This window comes from Sciurus vulgaris (assembly GCF_902686455.1).
Source record: "Sciurus vulgaris genome assembly, chromosome: 6".
Lineage (NCBI taxonomy): Eukaryota > Metazoa > Chordata > Mammalia > Rodentia > Sciuridae > Sciurus > Sciurus vulgaris.
Window position 1 is genome coordinate 42,214,959 of NC_136466.1, and position 24,234 is coordinate 42,239,192.

Consider the following 24,234-nt stretch of genomic DNA (forward strand, 5'->3'; position numbering starts at 1 on the left):
AGATTTCATTGACGTGGGAAGATATTCATAATTTGATGCTGAGTTCAGTTAAAGATTTTTATTAAGCACATACTGCATGGAAGACCATGGTAGATAATGAATATATGCCAGTTAATTAAGAAAGTACAGTTCTTAGCCTCACAGAGCTTATGATTGATCAGGGAAATCAGTATTGAGGAAATACTGAGATCAGTAATAATACTAGACAGAAGTATAAGGTACATTTGAAGTAAGTAACAAAGGGATTTAACCTAGTCTGGAGGGGTCATGGAAGGCCCTCCTGAGGAAGTAAGAAAAGATGAATAGCAGTTACATGGGCAAAGAGCAAGAAAAATTCCCCAGGAAGACGAATAGCAATTTTAAAAATCATACCTATCAAAAAAGACATTTCAACTGTACATATAAAATGAACTCATTTATATTGAAAGATGTATTTTTTATATGTTCATTTTATAAATATAAAATCTGAATGGGTATAAACCATAATCTCACCTGGAAGTTATAGAATATATAATTTTCAAAAATTAATTATTTTTACTTTTGCTTGCTCACATTTTCTGATCTTTTCCCATAATCTACATATGTGGATAGTATTTTCAGGGATGGGAAAATGAATGGGTGGAAGAATAAATGAATGGATAGAAGGATGGAAGGTAACCATATCCAAGGGAAGGATTGGACTGTGCATTACATGAGATTGGCATTCTTCTCTTGTAGTCTCTCTTCAATTACTAGAATCCAAGACCTGTTCCAGAAGCATGCTTTCTCCCAATTTCTAACACCATTTTGTCTTTTCTAAGGCATTTCCTCTACCCTAGAAGCAAGTTCATCAGTCAAAAGTGAAAACAACACTGCAATTCATTGCAATTCCAACAGGTTTTCCTCAATACTGGACATTCCAAACCACACACACACTCACAAAAATAGCTACTGGCAAAGCTATTTATTAATGTTGCAGCTAAATAACTGTGGGAGACAAGATAAATTATTTTAGAAGAAATAGAGAGAGATGAAGAAAAAAGGTAAAAAGGAAATAAAAATCTTTTTTTTTTTTTTTTCCTTTTAGCGGTGCTGGGGAATTGAACCCAGGGTCTTGTGCTTACGAGGCAAGCATGCTACCAACTAAGCTATATCCCCAGCCCAGGAAATAAAAATCTTGCAACTGAGTCTGTGACTACTCCAGAGAGAGTGTATCACCCAGGAAACAGACCAGAGAAACAGATTGCAGAGTGATGGTCACCACATTCAGAGCAGGAGCACAGTTCTTAGAAAGCCTGAGAAAGGGAAACCTGACCCAGTCAGAGAGTCTCACAAGCCCTGATGACCTCCTTTTATCTGTAGTACATGGTTCAGGGGAGGTGCTATTAGGAACACTAGATGGGAAGCTCAGCCCCTAGATGTCAGGAAATTCAGCCCAGAGTAGTAAATGTGAAATGTGATCCTTTCCTAGGTACGCCCAGGAAACAGGGATCCCTGGGGAGCTGGCAAAGGTACTGAAACTATGCTAGATTTTGATCATTCCTATGTCTCCTCAATATCAATCCCCACCATCATTTCTTCAAACCTCTTCCACACCTCTATAAGAAGGAAACACCAGGCCTTTGTCTGGAAGGAAATGCTAAGGAAGGACAAGATGTGGGTCCAATGATAGAGCATTAGGCCAGGTGTCAAGAAGCCAAGTTCCATTCATTCACTGTATGACCTTGAGCAAGTCCCCCTTCCCCTTGCTCAGTTTGAATGTCCCTCCTCTGTAAAATGAGAGACCAGAAGGCCTGGCTATGAGCCTAGGACTCTGCACTGTTAAAAAGTTCCCCACTTGGATGCATGTTGAAGCTTGAGGACTAGTGGGCTACATGACTCTACCTCTCTTCCTCTCTGGACAAGGGCTACACATCCAGGTGGCCTGGTTGAGACTTTGGTTCCAAAAGTTCTCCACAATGCAAAGATGAGAAAGGGAAACTCCTCACAGTAGGCTTCACAGCCTTCTCATTCCTCCCTCCCCACATGCCTCCACCCTCAATGTCCTCCCAGAGTGCTACAGCCCCACATCCTAGATTATTGTGTGCCCCTCACCATACCTGTGAACATGGCACAGAAGTAGGGACTGCAGGCTGCCAGGACCACACGGTGGGCTTCTATTTCCACATCTTCTGCCACAATCATCACGTCACACAACAGCTGCTTACTGTAAAACACCAGTGAGGGGACAGGATGGGTCACAGCACACACACCTACCAACATCATACAAAGGTATGATTTTATTTTATTTTCTCCCACCCAGATTTCACATTAGTTTGCCACACAAAGCAGTCATAGAGATTTTCTCTATCTTGAGTTAAGCAGAGGGATGGGCTCCTCAACTTATCCAAGTACTTGATAAACCTTCGACAAAGAAAGGTTCAACTATTCTTTGGCTGTAAAGTCAGGCTGCTTCATTAATCTTCACTCTCTGCTCCCAGTACCATGAGCTCTGAGTGAGAATTGGGGGGACAAAGGCTCAGGGAACAGTGGCAACAATTGGGGTTGCCAGTGAGTGACAGAGTGCCAAGGCACATGAGCATGCCACCAAGGTGTGCCACCAGCAAGACCAAGTGCTAACAACTCCCCAAGGGTTCCACCCATGTATAAAACTATAAGAGGCAAGCCAGACTCCAGCATTTCTCTTCACATCCAGATTTCACACTAAAACCAAGAAGCTTCCACCTGCACACACACAACTTCCTGAAGACCCTTTGCAAGCTCCAGTCACTGCAACTGTTAAGAATGTTCTAGCCAACCTTTTACCCTAAATTTTTCTGAAGAAGTGAATGAATAAAGGGAATCTACCCATATTCGTAGACAGAATGGATATTTAAAGATTGACAGAGAGCCACCATCAACTATGAAGGCATTAGTTCAGGCTCATTTAGAGAAATGTGATCATAAAGCCTGAGACAGCTGGAGCTGCAATACCCTGGGAGGTCATATGGTCTCTGAAGTCCAGAGACGAGAAGAGATGCCTAAGAAGGCTGATTCTTGACTCTAAAACAGTGCTTTTCCCACTGTACCACAATGCCTCACAAGTGGCTGATGCTCAGAATGAGAAAAAGACAGAAGACAGGTCAGCTCCATTACAACAGGTAGGCAGGAAATGTTCAGATATGGCATAATGTACCAGTGGTGGGCTTCTGAGAAGGTAAGACCTGTGGGTACCAAGAGGCAGAACCTAGGGGTTAGGACCTCACCACACAGTGGGCACCAGACCTCACACACCAACCTGAACCGGAACAGAACTGACTCTGTCCCTATAAGAACATGAACAAATAAGCTCACCATAGCTTTCTCACCTATCTTAGTAACCCGTAGGACACACATCGTAGGAATAAAATGGGGTGGCAGAAGTCACTGAAAACAGGCTGGTTTTTAAGTCTGGTCAAAACTATTATAAAAATTATATTCCTGACATGAATAGACTCACCTTGGATACTTTCACTTCTATTAAGAATTTTAGGAGGCTATAGTTATCACTGCTATTTATGAATAATATTTTTTTTAGTTACCAGTATTTCAATGAGGAAATTATTGACAAAAAGGGTGAAATTTTTGGTGCTAGAAGCAAACAGGCAAATGTCAAAGTGAAATATATTGCACATACCCAGTCAGGTTGATTTGTGAACAAATGGGAAGGAGATAAGAAGGAATAGGGAATAGAGATGATCCAGTTAAACAAGTGAAAGAGAGCAATTCCAACAGGTGGAAAACAAATCTCAAGGCCAAACAAACTCTACCTGGGAAAATGGCCAAGAGGAATTTGCCAAAAACTCAAGGTAAACTTTCCCTTGAAGGTAGGGGAAAGACAGCACCAAAGCACTATGAGGCTCATGAGCACTTCTGTTTCACTTACCAGGAATCCTATTGGTTCCTTTTACTTTTTATGAGCTATGATACTACTCTAAAGAACAATCTTAAGGAGAGAAAAGTGGACTATATGCTTTACCACTTGAGGTAAAGTACAGTGTAGCTGTTAGGAAGGTGGTACTAGAATCCAACTGACCCAGATTCAAGCCTCTGTCCCACCACTCTCTAATATGGGCAAATAAACACTATCTCCAGAGTATCACAGAATTGAGATGTATCATAAAAGAGATAATGCACAGTGCCAATAGTAAATACTTGCAAATGTTAGTTTATTCCTCTTCTTCTTTATTCCCACAAGGTATTTCCTTTAAGATTTGGAAGTTAAGTTTTGGACATGTGAGCTGTGTATTGGGCATTTAAGTGGGGTTATCAAGTAGGCAGATCTAAAGTTTAGAGACAGGAGATGGGTATGAGGATGAAGGCCAGGCACAGTGAAGTGATGCATTCCTACAGTCCAAGCCACTAAGGAGTCTGAGACAGAGGATCACAAGTATGAGGATAGCATGGGCAACACTGTGAGACCCTGACTCTATTATTAAAAATGTGCATGTGCGTGCATGCTTGTGTGTTTATGTGTGTTTTGGGGGGAGAGCCAGAAAAAAAGACAATGTAGCCTGGCACAGTGGTACACACCTGTAATCCCAATGGCTCGGGAGGCTGAAGTAGGAGGATGGTGAGTTCAAAGCCAGCCTCAGCAAAAGTGAGGCACCAAGCAACTCAGTGAGACCCTGTCTCTGAATAAAATACAAAATAGGGCTGGGAATGTGACTCAGTGGTCAAGTACCCCTGAGTTCAATCCCTGGTACCCACCCCCTCCCTCCCAAAAAAAGACAATGTAGAACTGGCATAAAGATAGCTATACAGATCAACAGAACAGAATTGGGAATCCAGAAATTAATCCTCACATTTATGGTTAATTGATTTTGATTTTTTTTTATAAGGGCATCAGGAACTTTCAACTGGGAAAGAACAGTCTTTTCAATAAATGGTGCTGGGATAACCGGTTATCAATAGGCAAAAGAATTAAGTTGGATCCCTACCTCCTACCATACATAAGAATTAATTCAAAATGATCAAAGACCTAAGTGAAAGAGCTACAACTATAAAGCTCTTAGAAAAAAACATAGGAGTAAAGCTTCATGGTTTCAGGTATGGCAATGGTCTCTCAACTATAACACCAAAAACACAAACAACAAAAGAAAATATGATAGACATCTAAAATTAAAACATTTGTACTTTTCAAAGGACTCCATCAGGAATGTGAGAAGCCAATCCAATCCATAAAATGAGAACAACTTACAAATTATCTATCTGATACTGGGGTTTTATCTAGAACACAAGAACCCAAACTCTTAGAACTCAATAATAAACAGGAAAATAAGCCAATTTTTCAAGAAATTGAGCAATGGAGCAGAATAAATCTTTCTCTAAATAAGATAAAGAAATGGTTCATAAAAACATTAAATCGTTTTCAACATCTTTAGTCACCAAAGAAATGTAAATCAAAACTACGATATCACCTCACACCTGCTAGGATGGCTATCATAAAAAACAGGTAACAACAAGTGTTAAGAGAGGAACAGGGGAAATTAAAATCTTTATACACTGCTTGTGGAAATGGAAACGGTACAGCTGTTTTGGAAAGCAGTCCAGCAATTCCATATGACCCAGTAATCCCTTTCCTAAATATATACCCCAGAGAAATGAAAACACATATCCACACAGAATAATTATTCAATATTGCCAAAAACCAAGTGTACTGTATCCATATAATGAAATATTATTCAGCAATAAAAAGAAATGAGGGGCTGAGATGTGCTACAACATGGATGAACCCTAAAAAACATTATGCTCAGAGAAAGGAAGGCAGACACAAAAGACTACATGTGGCATGATTCTAAAATAGGTCAATCTATAGAGACAGAAAGTAGACTAGTAGTTGCCTGGAGCTATAAAGGGGAAAAGGACGAAGACAGGGGAAGAAGTGGAAGTGGGTGACTGCTAAAGTACACTGGGTTTCTTGGGGGGCTGGGCAATGAAAATACTCTAAAATTGACTGTGGTAGTATAACATGGAAAATATTCAAAGTGATTAAACTGTATACCTTTAATAGGTGAACGATATGGCATACTAATTATTGCTTTATAAAACTGTTACCAAAAGAAAAAGAAAAACAGAAAGCAATGTGTTTAGATGGTTCATAGCTAGCAATAAAGGCACAATGTCAGGCCATCCAAATTAAAAAAAAAAAAAAAAAAAATGAGGGCTGAGAACTGTTTCCAATGGTGAAATGAAAAGTTAATACAGTCAAGGAGCTGGTGTGTAGCTAGTGGTAGAGCACATGCTTAATGTGTGCCAAGACCTGGGTTCAAGCTCCTGCACACAAAGCCAGGGAGTGGGGAATCCTGTCAAGGAGAGATAGGAAACACTGTGGGTTCTAAATGCTCACTGTTGCTCTGTCCTTCCTGCTCCCTTCTTTTCGGGACGAGTCAGGGTATGCCATTCCAAAAGAACCACATCCCCACTATTGGCTGAATGGTAAGTCACAGAGGCACTATGATCTCGCTAGAACAGAGCAATGAAGTGCAAAAGGGAGAGAGAGCTGGGTGGTTGGCATGCCATTCTCTACCATGACCCTAAAAAAGTATAGGAAACTTGTGAATTGAGTGATTCATAAAATACAAAAAAAAACCACATGTGCTTGAGCTAATATGCCATAAAATTAAGGGAAGGGAATGTGAAAACAACACAAAAAATAACCCTGGGTCCCTGGAATATCATATAACATTTCGTTAGTTTTAACATTTCATTAGTTTAATCCTTCATGGCAAAATGCTGTAACCCAGGCCTTCCTCTACACAAAGGATGTCCACCCTCTCTCCAGTTCCCGTTAGTCACCCAATCAAGTATCAATCCAGGCCCCCTTTCTGCCTGCTTCACCTATTTCACTCCAGTTTTTAGAAGACTATTCATTTAAATATCTTGGAATTTGATACAGTCTTTGAACACCATGAGATTACAAGCTCATGGAAGGAAAGACTTTGATTCTCTTACCTACTGTCATATCCTGCCACCTAGCAGAGTGTTTACCTCCTCCTCCTTCTCATCATCATACAGCTAACACAGAATATTCACTGTGTGCCAGGGCCTCACAGCAACATCTAAGAAACAGTTGTTATTACACTACAGGCTGTGGAAATTGGCAAGTCTACTTCTAAGAATTAATTCTATAGAAATAATTGTGAATGTGCACAAATATTTAGCAACAGTAATAAATGTGCTATCGCTGTTCTAAGTACTCTATTCATTAATTCTCTTAACAACCCAGCAAGACTGGTTCTATTATTAAGCTCCTTTTATGGGTGACAAAAGTAAGGTCAGGGAGACTGATTAACCTGCCCAGGGTTGCACATCTAGTAAGCTCTAGAGTCAAGATTTGAAACCAGAGTCTGTGTTTGTGGCCACCACATTATACTGCTACAAAGGTAACCACTGAAGATATTTTTCATACAAGGAATGGGGAAAACCTAGACATCCCACAAGAGGTAACTGTTTTTTTTTTTTTTTAATAAAGCAAAACTAGAATATCATTCATTCATTTTATGCTATAAAACAGTGACATAAAAAAACTGTTCAACATAGGGCTACAGGGAAAAAAAAATCAGGTTTAGACATATTTTAAAGAAGAGAAAATATTCTCCAAAACTTTAACAATGGTTACCACTAATTTTAAAACCATAGGTGACTTTTTGTTCATTTGTATTTTCTAAATGTTCTACAATAAATACATTTCTTTTATAAAAATAAATATATAAATAAAAGTGAAAATTAAATTCACACCTAAACCTGAACTAAATATTTCCCAGGCAAATACATACAGATTGTTGTCCATTTGGTCAATCAAAAAGAGGAAGAGGGCTGGGGATATGACTCATTTGGTAGAGTGTTTGTCTTGCATGCACAAGGCCTTGGGTTCAATCCCCAGCACCAAAAAAAAAAAAAAAAAAGAAGATTATTTACTTAAATTTCAGCAAAGGACTATGTCTGATATTTAGATCAGTGTTTTCCAAACAAACTTCACAAAATACTCAGTCTTTACATAACAACAATCAAAAAGGTTTCTATAGTCAATTATGTGTGGGAAATGTTCAAACAAGTATACTGCGCATGTCTATACACATTAAGAACCTCAGAAAGGTACAGTAGATAGACTTTTTCAAACTCTCTGTTTTCCCACAGAGCATCCTGAGAAAATGAACACTCCTCAGAATACACTTTGAATAATACAAAAAAGCAGCAATAGGACTGTGGGAAATTAAATCCAAGTCAAGCCAGTGCTCTTAGGGAAAGATACAAGTACCCAGTAACTTGTAACAAATGCAATAAGGATTTAGGATAACTTTATTTAAAGCTTTCTAAGAAAATGAAATGATGCTGGTAATTTAAAATGGGGGTAGGGAGAATCCTCTACACATTCCCTAAGCTCTCCCTTTCAGTGGTCACTGGAGTTGGCTGCACCAGGCCAAATAAGGCCTGATGAGAGAACTAGATTCTTAAATAGACTCTTAAATCAGACAAAGGACTCAAGCCATATCCTAGAAAACTGAGTGGGGATTCCAATAGTGTCTAAGGAACAACATACAAATTCTTTAGTGACAAGAGACCGTGCCCATAGGCATGAACATCAGCCCTGCCCAATGCCTAAGACAGCTAGGGGCAGAGCTTCCAGGAAATCTGGCAGGAGGCCTAATAAAAATTGAGCAGTAGAGCATATGACAAATTTAATTTAACTTGGTTTTAATGCCAAAGACTGGGCTGTGCAAAAAGAAGAAATAAAGAAACAAACATAGACTCAGATGGAACTTTTAAAAGTAGTTCATTCCCCACTCAACAAACACTTCTTTGGCTGTATGCCATTTCTTGGGCTAGAAGATTTCTCCCTACCCCCAATACCCTTCATTTGTCTGACCCAATCTTCCAAATTCAGTTAAGCATCATCTCCCTTTAAGAAGTATTCTCCAAAGTCAGTCTGACATACTTGCTTCTTCTGCATCATTTAAGAAACAAACTGCACACCAACACCTGTCAGACACCTGATGCATTCCTCCTTCATAAGACCTATTTGCACTACAGAAAGATGATTTTTAATAACCCATTTACATTTCTGATTTTGTTTCTACCTACCCATCCCAGGGCCTAGTCAGTACCTCTGGGCATCTTTGGTAAATAAATCAAAGCTCCTATGAAGTACCAAGTGCTAGAGATCAAAATTACTCAGAAATTGTCCCTGGCCCCTGGGAACATAAGAGCTATAAAGAAAAAAGGTGGTAAACAATTTCGCTTCACAACAGGATGAAGAATCCAGTAAATAAAGGTGGGCCAAGGAAGCTGCTGAGCTCTCTGGTAAGGAAGATTGTGTGCACAGGCTTCATAAAGAAAAACATGTTTGATGCCCTAAACCTGTATTGCAACAAGCTTGTCACTCACACACACACACACACACACACACACACACACACACACACAAATGGCCTTACCAACAGCCTGCAGACCTCAACCATTCAGTTCTGAGAAGATGAGTAAATTTGCATGTCACTGCTTTCTTTACAGAGTCAAACTGCATTTAGGGAGTTAGGTATTCTTCCATTCATGTAGTTGTCTTCCCAAGCTAAGCTCAACCCAAGGCATAAAAGAGAGGCCAAAAAAAAAAAAAAAAAAATACATGACATCCACAATCTTTAATTTGCAATTGTGTGGAGGTGTTGCAGTCATTCTATTATTGGTTTTCAAGCAGCTGGTTCAGTTGGAAATCAAGTTTAGGAACAGACTTGCTTTAACTACAAAGGAATTTTCCCCTGTGATTAATCACTAAAATGATAGGTGTTAAATAAATACAAAGGAAAGAGATTTTCTGGCAAAGTTGTTCTGTCTCAGAATTTGAAAAGTGGAAGGAAGCCAAGTAACTGAGAGTGGGTGGGGAAGAGTCAGAATTCACTAGGTGGTGGCGTTCTGACTTCTGTTCTTGGTCCTTGATAAAGCTCGCCCTGCAAGTTACTTCTGAAAGGGCATAGGCAAGACAGGAAAAGTACCTCCGCAGCTCATTCATAACCTTGAAGGCCTTCCCCATGTGGGCTGGGTTGACAGTGATTGTCCTCTGGTTCTTCTCATCATCCCCGGCCTGCATCAGTGGCTGGGAGTTTGGCTTGACGCTGAAAACAGGAAGCAAAAGGGAGGGGAAAGAGAACATGTTAGTAAATCCATTCATCTGACTGCCACAAGTTTGTGCATTTACCCACCCACCAGGAGCATCTCTGTCAGCCCATTCTCCTCATCACAGACTAGCAAAAAGGAAATACACTCTCCAGCATTTCTGCAGAAACTTCCAGTACAAAGTGCATTCCAATGAAGATAGCCAGGTTCTAGCTCAGCTTCTTTCACCAAATTCAGTGTGACTTTGTGAGAGGTCCTCATACTGTCCCCAACCTTCCTTCCTGAACTGGAGGGGGACTAAACACTCTATCACTCACCACACTGGAATGTTTGTTCACTTAATATTTAACGCAGACAGACTGGGGATATAGCTCAATGGTAGAGTGTTTGCCTAGCTTGCAGGAGGTTCTAGGTTCAATTCTCAGTACTGCAAAAAAGAAAAAACAAAAAAAAGGTACAAGTACTAAAATATTTAATGAAGGCTAATATGTGCCAAGTTCCATACTGAAATTTAAGGAAAACAAATAAATAAGGCACTGTTCCTGCCATCATAAAGCTTAGAGTTCAATGGAGGTGAAAGTTAACTAAACATTCAAACATCATATTTTAAGTATCATGATCCAATTGAGAAACTGATGACCGATTGAGAGAAAATTTCTAGAAGCAAAGATTTGGAGGAAAAGCAGAAATTAGTCAGGTAAAAAGGAAGACAGACAGGAAACAGTATGCACAAAGACCTAAAGGAGAAAAAGAGCAAAGTGTATTCAAAGTACAGGCAGTTCAGTAAAACTGGAGGAGAGCACAGGAAGAGTATCAAGAGAAAAGGTTAGGAGACTGGGGAGTTTGGAACTCTTTCCAAAACAATGAGAAGACACCAAAGTGTTTCAGAGAGGCAGGATGGGAAGCAGATGAACAAAGTCGTGCTTTAGAAAGATCATATTGGCATGAAGTACAGTGGCACAGTACTGAAAGTTTCTAAGAAACAATAATCCCATAGAGAGACAAGGGCTGTAACTGACATGGGAAGAAAGGATATCTGGGTAGATTAAGTGAGCAGGTAGGGTAGAGCAAGAGTCATCCATAATCTCAACACCCTCTGTCCCAAAATCAAGAGACAAAACACTCAAACCCTATGCAATGCCAGGTAACTGCCCAACTACTCTTGAATATCTGTTAATTTCATCGGGTGGAGTGGTAGGGAGGGGCTGGTAGGAATAAGAACCAAAAGAATGGACAAGGAAAGGATATTCTCTCCAAACTGGTGAGACTATTTGACTCCAAGGCCCCAGACTTACCTTGGTGCTACCTGTTTCAACCAAGCTAAGTTTTATTTTGCTAGTATGAAAACAGAACTTCCTCCACTTATGTAGATTTGGGGACCTGCAGTTTACTCCAACTCCAGGACACTGTAGCCTCCTTTGACTTTCCCTAGTAGGCCTCGCTCGGTCCATGCTTATTTCCTGTCCTTGCCAACTGGCTAGAGAAAGGAGCTGTTATGGTTAAGAGAATGTTCCAGAGGCCTGAGAGTCTGCACAGATCTCACACTGAGAATCAACTATAAGCAGCATGCCAGACCCACAGCTTGTCCGACCATAACAGACTCCTCTTTTGGCTTCCTTCCCTCCCTCAGTTCAGCATGCAAATATAAGCCACAGATATCTGAACGAGGGACTGTTTGGATTCTGGGTACAAGGAAATTAGCTGAGCAGAGGAAGATAAATATCAAGAGAAACACAAAGTAAGATGACTACCTGTTTATGCAGGTAAAGAAAATCTCAAGCCAGAAAATGTGATCAGAGAGGAAGCACACAGCAAAGATGAAAAACTTCATATAAGAAATCCTACGAGCATAATTCCTTTTAGAATTAGTGTCCTTCCTTATTCCAAAGCCAGAAAGATGTTAATTTGTTTTATACTAAAAGTCTAACATTTGCTTTTGATATTTAAGCCCTAATTTTATCTGGTATTCTTTTATATGTCATGAAGTGAAACAGAAATCTAATTATTCCCATAAGTTCCATTAATTGATACTTATTTTTTCCACTCATCTGTAATTCACCTTGGGCCACAAATTAAAGTTCCAAATAGACAGGAATCTATTTTTGGACTCTCTAACCTATTACACTGGTCACTTCATATCTCTGGACCAGTACCACATTTTTTTCTGTAACTTCGTAATAAAGCCTCATATTGGATAGGGCAAATCCCAAATGCTATTATTATTATTAGGAAATGTTTTGACTATTCTAGTTTCTTTACTCATTCATACAAATTTTAGCATAAGCTTATCAAGTTCTGTGAATAATCTTGATGTGATTCTGATAGGAACTACAATAAATTTATACATCAATTTGGATAGAACCAATACCTTTCTTATATTATGCCTTCTTTCCACAAACATGGGCTATCTATTTACTCAGGTCCCCTTAAATGTCACCCAAATTTTCATTATTTTTTCTATAGATTAACCTTACCCATATTTGATTGAATTATTCTCAAGTATGTTATAGTTTTTATTATAAAAGATAATATTTTGATCATTATAGTTTATAAAATATAATCAAATTAGGCAAATTGATTTTATATATTCAGCTACCTTATCAAATGACCCTTTTATTTCTAACAATTTGGCCACAGATTCAGTTAGGTGTTCTATATAGAAAATCATATTACCTGCATATCATGCTAGAGTTTTTTTTCCCTACATTTCAATTCTTAGGTCTCTCATTTCTTTTTTGAAAGAACTTTCACACTATTGTGGCCACACAATGTCAAATAGAAAAGGTGATAGTATTCTTGCCATATTCATGATTTTAAAGATGCCTGTTGTTTTCCCACTACATGTTTGTTATAAGATTTTTGTATATGCTCCTTATCAGGTTAAGAAAATCCCCTTCTATTTTTATTAAGGATTTTTAAAATAATAGCAATATACTGAATCTTACCCAATAGTTTTATTCATCTAATGAGATGATGATGTGAATTCTTTTCCTTTAAACTTTTAATGTGGTGGATAACATAAATACCTTTTCTGGGGTGGGTGGTACCAAAGATTGAACTCAGGGGCACTCAACCACTGGGTCACATCCTCAGCCCTATTTTGTATTTTTTAATTTAGAGACAGTCTCACTGAGTTGCTTAGCACCTTGCTTTTGCTGAGGCTGGCTTTGAATTCACTATCCTCCTGTCTCAGCCTTCAGAACCACTGGGATTACAGGCACGCACCACCATACCCCACATAAATACTTTTTTTTTTTTTTTTTGATCCATTGTACACAAATGGGTGCAGCTATTGTTTCTGTGGTTGTACATGAAGTAGTCATACCATTTGCATAATCATACTTGTACATAGGGTAATGATGTTTGTTTCATTCTATTATCTTTCCTTCCCCTGCCCCCCTCCCCACCCCTCATTTCCATCTACACAATCCATCCTTCTTCCATTCTTCCCTTCCCCCTACCCCCCTCCCCCATCGCTATGTATCATCATCTACTTATCAGAGACTGCCCCATTCACAATAGCCTCCAAAAATAAAAATAAAATACTTGTGAATCAGTCTAACAAAAGAGGTGAAAAACCTCTACAATGAGAACTACAGAACGCTAAAGAAAGAAATTAAAGAAAACCTTAGAAGATGGAAAGATCTCCCATGTTCTTGGATAGGCAGAATTAATATTGTCAAAATGGCCATACTACCAAAAGCACTATACAAATTCAATGCAATTCCTATTAAAATCCCAATGATGTTCCTCATAGAAATAGAGAAAGCAATCATGAAATTCATTTGGAAGAATAAAAGACCCATAATAGCTAAAGCAATCCTTAGCAGAAAGAGTGAAGCAGGTGGTATCCCAATACCAGACCTTCAACTATATTACACAGCAATAGTAACAAAAACGGCATGGTATTGGCACCAAAATAGACAAGTAAACCAACGGTACAGAATAGAGGACACTGAGACACACCCACATAAATACTTTTTTAATACTAAACCATACTTGCATTCCTGGGATAAATCTAGAAACTATAAAATAACTGCATAAATATTCATTAAAAATATTGTCTCCAAACTATGAAGAGACTTAAAAGCCAAGATGAAAAAACAAAATTTGGCATGGATCAAGGAACCACTGAAAGACTTTGACAGGAAACAAGTAAGATTTAAAAAATCCAGAAGAAAACATTAACTCCACAAAAGTGGAAGAGGTATGTATAGAGCAAGTAGAGCCACTTTGGAAGCACTAAGAATAATCTCTACTGTGGTTAATGAACAGGAAAGCTCATTATTCCTTATGCTGCTCTTTGTACTTTCCAGCCTTCTAGAATGGTCCAATAACAATATAGGTCCCTGTTAATACAATGTTGTGTTTACCAACATTGGTAAACATCAATTGCCTTTTGTCAGAGGATTAAAGTCCAACAAAATGTAATTCATACTATGTCGTCCCTGAAAGAGCAAGTGTCTTGCTGATGACCACAGCGTTACCCAGGAAAAGGACATCAGTTCCCCCAATCTATCTGAAGTCCTTTCCATCCTTCATGCAGAAGGACATCAGAAGGAACCAAAGGCTTCTTCTTTCCCTGCTCTGAAACTGTGAAGATACAGGAAGCCTGAAGTGAGTTCTGAATCCCTGGTTTCTGGAAGGTACAAGTTTCTTGGCAACTCACTGACCTTCCAGAGGACACAATGTTAAAGAGAGTATCTGAGAGATCAGGGAAGTTAAAAATCACATACGAGATCATACAAACATCCTCAAGCTATTTCCTCCACAGCCTACATCCCCCAACACACCAGCAATATAGTACATGCATGTACATAAATGCACACACACATAATTATGACTCAGCCTATTGCCACATGCCCCAAAACAGATTTGCTCAATTCTGTATTTCCTCCCCAACCTTTTCTCCCTCAACCTATACCAGATCTTTACTTAGTTCCAATAGATTGCCCCATCATCCTATCAAGGCCCAATCTCCAGCATTCTCAGTTCTTGACCCCAAATAAGAGTGGTGGATCCACTCTCCCCACCTGCAAAGCACAGACCACACTAAGTTATATTCCCAACCTCTTGTTCAAGTCCAGGACCTCTGAATTTTCACTCTACTTGCAATTTTTCACATACTTGCAATTATTTGGGAAGACAACCCCACAAGACACTTTCTGGCAAAAAGTATTTATCAGTAAATATCCTTACTCTAAGCACATAGTGGTTGAATTCTCCAAAAGTATAAACTAATTCCAGTCCCCATTAATTTCACACCAGCCTCCAAGAATCTCCATCTAGATCAACTGAGGTGATTCAGTCTTCAGGATTTCATGACCTGACAAGAGGTATGCAACCTACACCAACTTCTCCATATCAATTTATCTGTGCCCCTCCCACCAGACCTGAAGCTCTGACTGCTGAACAAAGGTAACTTCATCTGCACCCCAATGTCCAGAGTTCAAGAAACATTCAAGTTGCATATAGTTAACATTCAAATGGGTCATCAATCATAGATGTAGTGAGAAAGTATGGACCAGGAAAACTCATTCTTTCCTATAGGAATAAGCAGAAATGATCATCTGAGCCATTTCTAGACAAGCTATAGCAGAATCAGGATATACCAAACTAGTCAACTTTACAAAACCATTAAGTGTCTGCCTCAATAATTTAATTGATTCCACACAATGACCTGTTACTCAAAAAATAAACTCATTCAAAATAACACTGGTGCCATGGTGAACCCACTGAAGTGAATGATCCCCTAGACCAACTAGTAAAAAGGTTAACAACCTATCAACAGACCCCAGAGTGTTGGAAGTTAGCTCAGACATACCTCCCACTCTCTCAGAAACCTACTGACCCCATTTAGTAAATCATATATGAGAGACGGTCAAGACTCACAGCCGTAAGGATAGAGAAAGCTGGCCTTGGATCTTACTTCCTGGGATTTTTACTTCTCTTCTTTCCTGGCTTAGACCACCACAGTGGCCTCCCACCTGCTCTTCCCCATTCCAGATGCCTTCTCCTCAAGTGCTTGCCATTGCCAAGTGAATCTTCTGAAAGGCCACTGGGATCATGTCTTTCAGATCCTCACTGTCCACAGATCTCTTCACAGTGGCCATGAACATTATGTGCTGGATTAATAGCTATTCAGGGCTATTTGTTCTATATTTCATGTAAGATTTCCTTCAAAAGGGCTCTATAAATAAAAAGCTGAAAAATCATTAGCCTTCAGGATAAAGTCATGGTTCCTGCATAGTATGCAAGGCCCTCTCAAACTGCACTGAACCTCAACACAAGCTTTGTCTCACTTAATTCAAACATTTACTAAGAATCTATTATGTATCAAGCAGATGAACAACTCACTGCAGAAAAATTTCCCTTGATCCCTCTGTGTCATAATCTAAACACCTGTTCTTCAAGGAACAGTTAAGCCTTGCCTCCTCTAGGATGCTTTAATGCCTCAGCCCCAAGTGATCTCTTCCTTCCCTACATTTTTTTTTCCATAAATTCTTAATAGTAGTTCTGGTCTATAACTCAACTGGCATATAGAATACTGCCCTGTGTTTGATTACTTTTTCATGGTACAAATCTCACTACTTCTTTCCCTCACACCAGATTCAACATACCTGGAGGGTGAGGACCATGTGTGTGAGGATTCTTTGTACAATTTAGCCTGTCTGGCATAGGGCCACATCAACACTGGGCCCTCATTACATTTTTGTCATCAATGAGTTTTGACCTGAAAACACTTCACTTGTCTTTACAAGTGTTAGACAGCAGAGCAGTGTGGAGTAGTCTTACATAACCACTGCTAACAAGTATAGAAAAGTAGAGCTGGCCTTCAGAACTAAACTATAAATAAACATAAATATTGATTATAAAGTTATAAAAATATATAAGCTCTAAAATATACATAAATAAAGCTCTAAATATTAGAACCCTTCTCATAGCAAACCACCTTCCTCCTCCTCTAAATTCCAAATATGCATACACATACCCAATGTCTTACTTGACTCCCCTACTTAGACCTTAGATAAGTAACTCATACCTATCCAAAGTTGATGCTCTTTGCCACTCCCTCAAGTCATCCAAAATCAATGTTCCTCACCCTCTCTCAAGCCAATTCTTTTTTCTGTATTCTTAATCACAGAGACATAATCAATAACCCATTAACCAACCAAGCCAGAAACTAGACTGTTATCCTTAATAGTTCTTTCTCATACATGTCCCTCACAGCCAAAAATCCTATAGTCCTATGTCCCTTAACATATCTGGACAGCATTCCCTTTTCACAGTCACTAACACCACAACCATATTCCAGGCTAGTATGATATTCTGCCTGGATCATTTCAATAACCTCCTCCCAAATCCCAGAAGGAGTTCTCCAGAATGTCCATGTGGCTGAGGCATTTCTATGTGAAGTCTCTTACTACTCTCTCATTGCATTCAGAATGATTCTGACAAGACATTGATTTAAAAAAAAAAAAAACTAAGTAAATAGAGGAAATATCTATGGAGCAGAGGGAAGAGAACAGGGGTAGGAGGAAGGGAGGGGAAAGGTAAGTACTGGGGATTGAATCAGAACAAATTATATTCCATGATTTTATAATTACGTCAAAATAAATTCTAGTGTCATGTATAACTAAAAAGAACCAATTAAAAAATAAAAAAGAATGAATCTGAGAAAATAATCCTATCACTGCCTTGAGAACTTCTCATTACCACAGCACTAAAATGCATAAAATTACCTAAATAATTACCTAAATTACCTAAATAATTTAGTTCTTCTGCCTAAAGTTTTGTCTGCCTAGAAAACACTTTCTGTCCCCATCCTTTCTTCCCTAGGTCTAGTTAGTTAGTTAGTTCCTACCAGCTCCTCAAGCCTCTTCCTGGAAGGCTTCCCTATCATCCTCCACCACCCACATGCTTATTCTGTGTTCCCCTTCTCTGTTCCCATAGTACTCTGTGCTTCCCTCTACTCAACTATAAACACCCCTTACTTGTCTCTCTCCCCCTCACAGTGTGTGCTGGTAAATGTTTAACAGTTGGCTGGGGGAAAGGGATCCCTGATACAGCATTTGTCAATTTCCATGATGTAAATACTCCCACTATGGCAGATTCCAAATGATGTCACTGAACACAGGATTTGGAAAGAGATATGTGTTGATGCTACATCAATATATAATATTGCTTACATGAGATTTGATAGACATTATCTCAAAGGTATAACATTGAAATAAATAGGAAGTAATGAGTTCTGAGTAATTATTACATTTGTTTCTAATATAATTTGTTACATAATTTAATTTTAAATAATGGCTATATTTAATAATAGTTACAAAATTTCTGAAAATTTAACAATCAGCTTTTGCAAGTTTAACTCTGAGACTCTGGATTCCATGAGAACTAGGATGGTGTCTTAGTTTCTTCTGTATTCTTAACATCTAGCACATGATAGGTGTTCAATAATGACTATGGAGTAAATTAACAGATGGATAGTAATGAGGTATAACTACTGACTACTGCATCTTTCCTCATTTCCCCTCATTAGATAATTATGGCTTTGTCTCCCTCAACTCCCCTCACTATAGTGGGGGGCAGATTATATAATCCAGTTCCCTGCAATCATGATACAAAACCAGGAGGAAGTGGAGAGACAGGAAGCCAGCATCGACTAAAGAGGAGGAAAGAAAAGAATTTTGGCTTACCGTGTCAGTTGTTAGGCTATTTCCATTGCATTTCAGGCAATTGGAAAAGATACCAAAAATCAAGCCAGATAGGAGACTGAAGATTATCCAAGCGGGCTGACTGTGCAGGTGATTGGGGGTTCTAACAAAGGAGTAGTTCCAGAGCGTTCAGAGTGAGAGAAAATGGGGAGGGGAGGAAGGAGAAAGCTGAAAAATTCTGCCAAAGGTTATGGGTTATTTCCGTATGAAAGTCTTCAAGAGATGCAAACAAAGTTTGGAAACATGGGCTGATACTGGGCCACATACAGGGGACCCAAGAACATTACATTCAAGCTAGAGAACAATGCTAAGCTAGATTAAGACTATGCTGAATACATTAAAATCCCTCAATGGGGGCTGGGGTTATGGCTCAGTCATAGAGCACTTGCCCAGCATGTGAGGCACTGGATTCGATCCTCAGCACCAAAGAAAAATAAAAGAATAAATAAAATAAAAGCATCACATCCATCTACAACTAAAAAACAAACAACAAAAAAAAAGAATTCCTCAACAAAGAAAGGGTCCTTCAGAAAGAAGTAATCGAAAACTAAGAATCAGACAGAAAGCCTTAGGTACAGCCCATCTCACACTATCTAGGAAAGAAGAGTGATTAAATCATGGGATATCATCCTTTCATTCAGCTTCAGGTCAAATCCTATTTGTGGAGCTTGAAGCCTATAAATACTTAAATGTCATAAGTATTCCCTGTTCGCTCTGCGGCCTTTTGAGTCAATTTGCCCTCCCCCATGGTTCCCCTTCAGAGAAAAAAATGGTAGTAGGTCCTGAAGAATATGTCACCAGTAATAGTTTTCACTGCAAATTAATAATGGACTCAATGACTGTTGTATTTCAGGTTCTCATGAAGTCATCAGTATGACTCTGCTTCTTCAGGTTTGCAATGGAACACTATCAAAACAGGATATATGAAGAACTCAAAAACTTAACACCCCCAAACCACAAATAACCCAATCAATAAATGGGCAAAGGAACTACACAGAAACTTCTCAGAGAAGAAATATGATCAGTCAACAAACATGAAAAAATGTTCACCATCTAGCAATTAGAGAAAGGCAAATTAAAACTACACTGAGATTTCATCTCACTCCAGTCAGAATGGCAATTACCAAGAATACAGGTACGATAAATTTTGGAGAGGATGTGGGGAGAAAGGTACACTCATACAGTGCTGGTGGGACTGCAAATTGGTGAAATCACTATGGAAAGCAGTATGGAGATTCCTCAGAAAACCTGGAATGGACCCACCATTTGACCCAGCTATCCTACTCCTCAGCATACACCCAAAGGACTTAAAATCAACATACTACAGTGACATGGCCACACCAATATTTAAAGGAGTTCAATTCACAATAGCTAAGCTATGGAACCAATCTAGATGTCCTTAGACAGATGAATGGATAAAGAAAACGTGTGTGTGTGTGTGTGTGTGTGTGTGTGTGTGTGTATATGTGTGTGTGTGTGTGTATACACATATATATGTACATACATACAATGGAATATTAGTCATAAAAAAAGAATGAAATTATGGCGCTTGCTGACAAATGGATGGAATCGAAGACTATCGGGCTAAGTGAAATAAGCTAATCCCATAAAACCAAAGGCCAAATGTTCTCTCTAATATGTGGATGCTAACACACTATAAGTGGGGAAGGGAAGAATAGAAATTCGTCAAATTAAACAAAGGGAAATGAAGGGAAGGAAGGGGGACTGGGAATAGGAAAGACAGTAGAGTGAATCAGACATTCATATATGAATGCACAACCAGTGTAACTCCACATCATATACAACTATAAGAATGGAAAGTCACACTCCATGTATGTCTAAGTCAAAATCACTCTACTGCCATGTGTATCTAAAAAGAACAAATTTTTAAAATTAAAAAAAAAAAAGAGGATCCCTGAGTCCATGGAAGTCTAGGAAAACTGTATTTCTATTAAGTGTTCCAGTCCTAAAGTTCACCTTTAGGTTTAGATTTCAGCTTCTTGGTTAATGAAGGACCTGTACTTGAAGAGGTCCAGCCAATAGGATTCAGGACTTGATGGTCAGTCTTGCCATCAAGAAATATCATTTATGCAGATGCTACCACAGAGCCCCATACCTAATACATAATCTTTCAGCAGAGCCACCCTGGTTTTGCATCAGCCTGAGGCTATGAAATAATAGCCCACATGGATTCAGAAGACATGCATCATCAGTTAGTTACAGTTCCCAGGTAACTGTTAATCACAGTAATTGATAATATGTTAAAGTACTTTACCTCCATTTTCTCATTTTATCTTCAGACCAACCCTACAAGGTGGTTAACTATTATTTCCTGAGGTACTGACAAAGTTTGTCCAAAAGTCCTATATATCTAGAAAATGGAGAACTGACATTCAAACCCTAGTCTATATCTGACTCCAGGGCCTATGATCTTAATAACAGTGTTCACTGACTTAGGATAATGCCCACAGCTCATCAGGCTGAGGGGAATGCAATTCCTTATGTCTCACTCCTGGAGTTCTTCCCTGTGTGACCAAAATAGGCAAAAAAAAAAAAAAAAAAAAAAAAATTTTTTTAATCTTCTGGGACCTATGATAGAGTACTATTTCATTCAACTGACTGTGGGTAATTTCAGAGTACACCAAAGTCAATCAATATTATCAACTGCTCTGAATTTCCATACTTAGGCCTTGATATAAATTAATCATGATTCATGAAAGCCAAGCAGCAGCTGCTGCCATTCCTATAATGTCCTCCTTCATAAACAAGCTCACAAACAGGTATGTGAATAATCACATTCCTAAAGCCCTGTTCATGACTGCTTTCTTCAAAACTAAGAGAAAGCCAGGCGTGGTGGCATACTTCTGTAATCCCAGAGATTCAGGAGGCTGAGGTAGGAGGATCACAAGTTGGAAGACAGGGTGGGCAACTTAGCGAGACCCTGTATCAAAATAAAAAATAAAAAGGACAGAAAGAACTAGAAGAGAGAGAAAGACTAAAAGAAAACACCCCTCATGATGTGACATCTTGGAAGCCAAGCTTTTTTTTTTGACTTGAATAGGAGAGCTGAGTTCTCCTATAGAAAGGCCACAATATACTTTCACAAGTTAAAAAAGAACCATTCAGAAATATTGTGCCGAAGAGTCTGAAAATTCTCATACATTATAAAAAGCTACCAATTGCTAACCTGAGATCCATTGAACTTACTTAGCAGGAAAAAAAAAAAAAAAAAATCTAAGGACAAAGCATGTTTGAGTTATTTTTTACATAGTTTATTAATGGTCTATTCGGTTTAACCTAGTTTTAGGGTTCATCCAGAAATTGAAAAAAAAAAATTAGGTCAGTTCTATAATAGCAAATTTCATAACATAGAGCACTTGCTTTAGAAAACTTACACAAAAAGATTCTTGTCTGCATCTGTCCTAACAATCTAAAACTTAGCAAGGAAAATCCTAAAGAGCCAGCAGTTTTCTCTGCTTGTGCAACTGAAAATCATATTTTATGAAAAAGTATTTTCAAAATGGAAAATTTAGCTTCAGTTATCATTGTTAAAACGCACAGACATCTGCTTCAGAAAGCAGTGATGTCCAAAAATTTCTCCAAAGTTTCTACTCATGACTTTTACTGATGGGAGGGGGAGAGAGAGAGATTAAGTGACTTGCCAGTGCGAACAGAAAAAACTCAAGGTTGCTCAACACTTGCTCTCCCCTGGGTCTTGCCAGAGTTCTACCGGCATTGCAGAACTCAGCATTTAGGGAACATTGACTTTCTAAGTCATGTATCCTCAGCATATATTATTTATTCTGTTTTTCTTGGACCAAGGGTAAATAGATAAGTACCTTCAGCTCAGAAGCTCCCTGTGGTCCAGGGGCAGGTTCTCCCTGGGTAGGAACCAGCCAAGAAGATTGTCCTCTGAGGACACCTGATATAAATTCATGACACAGAGCTGGGTACATGGTGCCACTCTCAAGTAGGAGCATCATAATGCTTGTGATGAAGGAAATAAGCACAATTTCAAGAAAAATGGACAATTGACTTCCCCTTTCACAATGCTTCTTCCAAAAATTGTGGTTCTCTGCAACTCTTGCAGGTCTTCCAGAGTCTGCCCCTAAAACTATTTGTATGTGTGTGTGTGGTAAAATACATGTGACATAAAATTTATAATTTTAATCATTTTTCACTGTATGGAGACATTAAGTACATTCACATTGTCACACAAACATTACCACTATCAAACTCTAGAACTTTTTCATCTTTCCAAAGTAAAACTGCATACCCATTAAACAATATCCATTCCTCCCTTCCTTCAGCCCCTGGCAAGCATATTACATTCTATTTCTATGAATCTGACTATAATCATGTAAGTGAGAAATTTGTTTTAATCCATCCACAAGGTTGATTTCAAGAACCCAAATAAAATCCCAATAGCAAGGGGAAGTGCCATTTTCAATTCTGTCTCCTCTACGAACACACACACAGAAGCATGATTTATCATTGTAGTAGCTAAGAGTCAGAGATCTTTTTCTTTGCAAAACAGAAGACAAAGTCACCTTCCTGAGACTGATCAAGCCACAGTGATTCTCCCATGAAGGAAGCTGGGGAACATTTAGCATCAGAATGTACAGCAGAGAGCTGAAGAGCTTGGGAAATACAGCAAAAGTAATCACTGATTCACAGGTTTTTCTTAAGATTGGCCTGAAAAAAAAAAAAAAGGTGTATCCAGCTCATGATTCCAAACCACTTAGGCTTTTAGACAAGGTGTCTCTAAAAAGGAAGGTTAAGATAGATCTTGGTGAAACCTAAAAAAGAGGAAATGCCAAACTCCAGGCGGTATCTTACTATGAGGAGATAGTTTAGATAAGAAGCAAGATGATGGCTTGCTAAGTTCTCCCTAGCTTTCCCATGAGAATCGTCCCACATAATCTGCTTCAGATGGTACATATAAGAAAACTCCAAAATATGCCTTTGTTAGTATCCCATCAGCAAGTCATAGGATAAAACACAGCAATAGATGGTCACAAATGATAACAGCAACCAACCTTTACTTACTTATTTAGTGCCAGAAACATTTACTAGGTGTTTTGCACAGAGCAACTCATTTAATCTTCACAACTCCATCAAGTATAGATACTGTTATTACTCCCTTTACACAGAAAATAAAAATTAATTCTGTAAATCAGACATAACTTTCCGACGTTCATATATGAATACATCACCTGTGAAACTCCACATCACGTACAACCACATGAATGGGATCCTAATTAGAATAAGTTATACTCCATGTGTGTATAATATGTCAAAATACACTCTACTGTCATGTATATCTAAAAAGAACAAATAAAAAATTAATTCTGTAAAAATGTAACACTCAAGATCATACAGTTTGTAAAGTAGATTCACTACTAGG

At 38.7% G+C, this 24,234-nt stretch overlaps 1 protein-coding gene across 3 annotated transcripts in view; it reads right to left on the reverse strand.

Moving 5' to 3' along the window:
* The window catches only part of KLHL3 (kelch like family member 3), a 104,052-nt gene that overhangs the window by 76,555 nt on the left and 3,263 nt on the right, over window positions 1-24,234 (reverse strand). The window contains exons 2-3 of one of the 3 annotated variants that reach the window (XM_079143890.1): window positions 9,987-10,106; window positions 2,079-2,185 (exon numbers count right to left, since the gene is read on the reverse strand). In XM_079143890.1, coding sequence (XP_079000016.1) covers window positions 2,079-2,185; window positions 9,987-10,106 — 227 coding nt within the window. Of the gene's footprint in view, window positions 1-2,078; window positions 2,186-9,986; window positions 10,107-24,234 lie in introns of those variants that run through there. The other 2 variants (XM_079143892.1, XM_079143893.1) reach the window with 2 other exon arrangements.